This window comes from Mandrillus leucophaeus, unplaced genomic scaffold (genome assembly GCF_000951045.1).
Source record: "Mandrillus leucophaeus isolate KB7577 unplaced genomic scaffold, Mleu.le_1.0 Scaffold366, whole genome shotgun sequence".
NCBI lineage: Eukaryota > Metazoa > Chordata > Mammalia > Primates > Cercopithecidae > Mandrillus > Mandrillus leucophaeus.
Genome location: NW_012103876.1, coordinates 323763 through 329560, shown reverse-complemented (window position 1 = coordinate 329560; position 5798 = coordinate 323763). Strand labels below are relative to the sequence as shown.

General features: G+C 46.5%; 1 protein-coding gene across 1 annotated transcript in view; it reads left to right on the top strand.

Moving 5' to 3' along the window:
• The first annotated feature begins 3123 nt into the window (after window positions 1–3123).
• Window positions 3124–5798, top strand: part of TMED9 (transmembrane emp24 protein transport domain containing 9) — a 44106-nt gene continuing 41431 nt past the window's right edge. Inside the window, exons 1-3 of the mRNA XM_011990019.1 lie at window positions 3124–3129; window positions 3301–3445; window positions 4171–4358. Coding sequence (XP_011845409.1) covers window positions 3124–3129; window positions 3301–3445; window positions 4171–4358 — 339 coding nt within the window. The remainder of the gene's footprint in view (window positions 3130–3300; window positions 3446–4170; window positions 4359–5798) is intronic.

The window sequence follows — 5798 nt, the reverse complement described above, 5'->3', positions numbered from 1 at the left end:
AGCCTGGGCAACAGAGCAAGACTCTGTCTCAAAAAAAGAAAAGAGGCCTGAGACAGACATCTTGCCCCTTCTACCATGTGGAGGTTGTAGTAAAAAGAAGTAAAAAAAAAAAAAAAAAAATCCTGGGGTGCAGTGGCTCACACCTGTAATTGCTGAGGCAGATGGGTCATGTGAGCCCAGGAGTCCGAGACCAGGCTGGGTGAAAAAAAAAAATAGAAGGCCGTTTTTGAACCAGAAAGTAGGCTCTCAATTGACAACAAGTTTGGCAGCACATTGATGTTGAACTTCCTAGCCTCTAGAACAGTGAGAAATCAATGTATTTTGTTTGTTTGAGACAGAGTCTCGCTCTGTCACCCAGGCTGGTGTGATCTCAGCTTACTGCAACCTCTGCCTCCCGTGTTCAAGCAATTCTCCTGCCTCAGCCTCCCGAGTAGCTGGGATTACAGGCGCCCACCACCACACCTGGCTAATTTTTTGTATTTTTAGTAGAGACAGGGTTTCACCGTGTTGGCCAGGCTGGTCTCGAACTCCTGACCTCAGGTGATCCACCTGCCTTGGCCTCCCAAAGTGCTGGGATTACAGGTGTGAGCCACCACGTCCGACCAATGTATGCTCTTTGTAAGCCGTGCAGTCTATGGTATTCTGTTATAGCAGCCTGGATGGACTAAGATATGCTAGGTTTTGGGAATTTGAGAATTTTGGAAAGCCACCATCTAACCTGAGGGGAAGAATTCGCCCCAAGAACCTGATGTGGGTCTCTGCCCACACTGTGACTTTTGCAGTCTGATCTCCCTCGCCTCCACAGTGGGAGGGGCTGTGAACAGTGAAGGATGGAAGCCAAATAGGGGAGTGGAAGGAGCTTCAAGCTGAGACCAGGGACGCTCTCTGCGCTTCCCTAGATTCCTTTATGACACGGAGCATTGATGCTGGACAACCAGGGTGATTACCAGGAAATGAAGATGTGAAGGTTTTGAGGAGATTCTGATCTCGGCACGGCAACCCCATGAGGTAATAGGCTTGGATGGGAGGAAAGACTTTTCTTCTCCCGTCTTAGGTTCTGTGAATTGAACAGATCTAAGAAGATTAGCAGGAAGAAAGCATGCAAATTTTGACGTTAAAATTTTAATTTTTATGTGTACATGGAGACCTTCCTAGAAAAGAAATGAAGACCCAGGCCATGTGCAGTGGCTTATGCCTGTAATCCTAGCACTTTGGGAGGCCAGGGCAGGAAGATCCCTCGAGCCCAGGAGTTTGGTACCAGCCTGGGCAACACAGTGAGACCCTGTCTCTAATTAAATTAAAAAGAAAAGTAAATTTAAAAAGAAATAAAGATCCAAAGAAACAGCTTATAAACCATTTTAACAATGAATTATAAATTGTGGACACATGACAAGACAAAGGAAAAAGGGGGGTTGAGCTGGGACTGAAAAATTGTGGGAAAGTGACTAGGAAATATATGGGGGAAGCTAATGAAAGATGAATTCTTTTCTTTTTAAGAGACGGGGTCTTTCTATGTTGCTCAGGCTGGTCTTGAACTCCTAGACTCAAGTGATCCTCCCACCTCTGTCTTCTGTGTAGCTAGGACTATAGATGTGTGCCACTGTGCCTAGCTAATAGGGATATTATTATTATTTTTTGAGACAGAGTCTCACTCTGTTGTCCAGGCTGGAGTGCAGTGGTGTGATCATGGCCCACTACAGCCTTGACCTCCTGGGCTCAAGTGATCCTTCCACCTCAGCCTCCCGGGTACCTGGGACTACAGGTGCATGCCAGCACACCTGGCTAATTTTTTGTAGAGATGGGGTTTTGCATGTTGCCCGGGTTGGTGTCAAACTCCTGGCCTCAAGCAGTCCACCCACCTCAGCCTCCCAAAGTGCTGGGATTACCGATGTGAGCCACTGTGCTCAGCTTGATAAGGGCTATTTGAATAAGGCTTGTTCTGTCCAGATTCATCTCAGCATTGACTCCTCATCTCCAGTGATTATAATGTTCTTCACTTCCTGTTATTAGAAGGGCACCTTTCTCTTGGGAAATGTATACCCTTCTTTTAGGTAGAAAGGGGGAGGTCAAAGAGCTCTTCCTGCATCTGCTGTATCTCAGTTGCCTTTAGCTTAAAATAATTAGGCGACATGGCTAAACCCCATCTCTACAAGAAATACAAAAATTAGCCAGGCATGGTGGTTCATGCCTATTTTTCCAGCTACTCAGGAGGCTGAGGCATAAGAATCGCTTAAGCTTTGGAGGCAGAAGTTGCAGGGAGCCGAAATCTCGCCACTGCACTCCAGCCTGGGTGACAGAGCGAGACTCTGTCTCCAAAAAAAAAATTTCCCTATCCTCGTTCTTTCCTCAAGTGGCAAGAATAGAGGTGGGACACCCCGATCCCTGCCTACAGACTTCCTCAATATAGCAGATTCTTCACAGTATGTCTGTGGAGCCATGAATAGAAGACATAAAACTGCTCTCTTTCTGTGTCCCTTCTGTCCCAGGTGTCAACGACTCCCTTCTATCCTAGATAAATCTCTCCACCTGGGTTCTGATTCCACTTCCTCCTGCCTTTCTGAGGACCTGGCTTCTTCTATTTTCTCTTCTGTTATCTTAAATCCTGTTTCTGCTACATTTTCTTCCTAAGAATATAAACGACCTATCAACTTTTTTTTTTTTTTTTTTTTTTTTATACAGAGTTCCACTCTTGTCGCCCAAGCTGAAGTTCAGCGGCGAGATCTCGGCTCGCTGCAAGCTCCACCTCCCAGGTTCAAGTGATTCTCCTGCCTCAGCCTCCTGAGTAGCTGGGATGACAGGCGTGCACCACCACACCCGGCTAATTTTTGTATTTTTAGTAGAGACGGGATTTCACCACGTTGGCCAGGCTGATCTCGAACTCCTGACCTCAGGTGATCCACCACCTTGACCTCCCAGAGTGCTGGGATTACAGGTGTAAGCCACCGCGCCTGGCCTATTAATCCTATTTTTAACAATGACAACAATGAGGATGGACTATATGGCCATCCTCTAGGGATAGCCCTTCGTCTCTCCCTGCCTTCCAAAAAGCAGAAGACGCATTCTCACTTCCCTTTCACTCTTGGCTCCGGTTTTCCTCACACCAAGAAGTTACTCTGGATCAGCATGACAGTAAGGTCTTGGGGGCCTTGGAAACTTCAGCCTCCACTGGATCAGCCCTCTCAACAGCACCAAGACTGACACATGCTGCCTTCATGTACCCACATCTCCTGGAGGCCATGGCACCACTCTCCTGATTGCCATCTCTCTTTTGAGCTCTCCCTAATCATCCTTCCTCTCCAGGATTCTGCCCACTTCCTCACCCAGCTCGCTGTATTCCCCAGGATTCTGCCCACCTTTGCATCCCGCTCGCTCTATTCCCCTGACTTTGCAGGCAATCTGTGGGTTGGCCACATTGCAGATCTAGCTCCGAGGAGAGATCTAGAAGGTCAGTCTCTCCTTTGACCTTCAGCCTGTTAGAAATGCTTGTCCTTTGGTGCTGTAAAGAAATAGCACTTTAATATGAATTGAATTTCTTCAGCAAGGCCATTTTTACTTTTTGCAGAAAGGGTACACTCGCCAGCAGTTTTGCCACAACAGTACACTGAACAAAGGAGAGAGGGTCATTTATAACCTGACGCGTCCACCTTCCTACTGTGTCCAGTTTTTATTGGCTGAAACGGGACCTCACATTTTGTATTTGTCCTGATTGGCTAGTAACTTAGAACTTTTTAAAAGAGGCAAAGACAGAGGAGAACAAAGGAAGGAGGAAGTAACTTGTGGGATGCTGAGAAAGGTAAAAATACCTTCAGATAAGGAAGAGGAACAGGCTATGACCTAATGCTTGCTTGGACTAGTATAAGCATGCCAGGGCAAATATTCAGGCTAAATTGTGGGAGCTAAGAACATAAAGTCCATTGATTTCTCTATTACGGCTAGCAGATATTTAAGAATGTTAGCACAGGTCTTTGAATAAATTTTGCTTCTAAGAGAAGTTACTATTTATTCCTAATTAGATGGGAAGGAAAGTCTTTGAAGAGGAACCTCTACTTTACTTTTTACAAGCCCTACCCAGCAGTCCTATTTTTCTCTTCTCAGGTATCATTCTCTTCAGTGGCTACTTGAAGACATCATTCTGCCTAAGATCCCTAAACTGCTCCCCCTTATTCTTAGCGGGCCATATCCGAGGGATATGTCACCTCTCCCAAGGCGGACTGACCTCACACATCTTTGCCTGCTTCTCACCTGCCCAAAGCCAGTGCCCCACCTGTGAACTGATCTTTTGTTCACTTGAGGCCACAGGAAACTTGAAACATGAATTGCTGCCCAATTTCCTGCAGGATGTTCCCGGGCCCGCTCCAGTGGGGTTTGGAAGCTGTCCCAGTTTAGGAAACAGAATTCTTTTTTTCTTTTTTCTTCCTTTTTGAGATGGAGTCTCACTCTGTTACCCAGGCTCCAGTGCAATGGCGTGATCTCGGCTCACTGCAACCTCCACCTCCTGGGTACAAGCAATTATCCTGCCTCAGCATCCCAAGTAGCTGGGATTACAGGTGTCTGCCACCACTCCCAGCTAATTTTTGTATTTTTTAGTAGAGATGGGATTTCGCCACGTTGACCAGGCTGGTCTCAAACTCCTGACCTCAGGCGATCTGCCTGCCTCAGCCTCCCAAAGTACTGGGATTACAGGCGTGAGCCACCGTGCCCGGCCTGGAAATGGATTTCTTAACTCTCAGATCCCTGTTAAATTTGCATGTCTAGACCTGTATTTGCAGTCTAGTTATATTTGCACAGTAATGGATACTGGAGCAGTGCCCTCTGTGATGGAAAGTAGCTCCTGCTGATTGAGTCCCTACTACGTGCCAGGTCTTGTGCCTGGTGCTTTGCCTTTCGTGTCCCATGGAACCTTTAGACTATATTTACGAGGTCAGGAATGGTAAGTGTCTCACTGGAAGGCATGCTGCTAGAGACTTGCAGAGCCTGGAAGTCAATCCAGGGTCTGATCCAAACCCTTACTCTGTTCCCTATCCCAGCTGCCTTAAGGCTCATTTTAATCATGTTGTCAACTTTCTAGCTCCCAAAGCTCAGAGGAGAGACCTCAGGAGGTGGCTGGAGAGCTACAGCAACACTATTCAACTCGAACAGAATAAGATGTATATATTAATTTAAGATTTTCCAGTAGCCACATTAAAAAAATATAAAGAAACAGGTGAAGTTAATTTTATTAATATGATTTATTTATCTAAATGTATTCCAAATATTATCATTTCAACATGTGGTATTTTATTGTATTTATTTTTTTGTTTTTGAGACAGAGTTTCACTCTTGTTGCCCAGGCTGGAGTGCAGTGGTGCAGTCTTAGTTCAACCTCCGCCTCCCGGGTTCAAGTGATTCTCCTCCATTAGCCTGCCGAGTAGCTGGGATTGCAGGAGCCTGCCACCATCCCCGGCTAATTTTTTGTATTTTCAGTAGAAACAGAGTTTTACCATGTTGGCCAGGCTGGTCTCGAACTCCTGACCTCAGGTGATCCACCCACCTCAGCCTCCCAAAGTGTTGGGATTACAGGTGTGAGCCACTGTGCCCGGCCACGTGTACTTTTCTCTTTAAAGACAGGTTTTGCTCTGTCACCCAGGCTGGAGTGCAGTGGCACAATCATAGCTCATTGCAGCCTTGACCTCCTGGGCTCAAGTGATCCTCCTGCCTCAGCCTCCCAAGTAGCTGGGACCACAGGCTTACAGGCGTGTGGCACCACACCCAGCTAATTTTATTTTTTGTTTTGTTTTGTTTTGAGACAGGGTCTCACT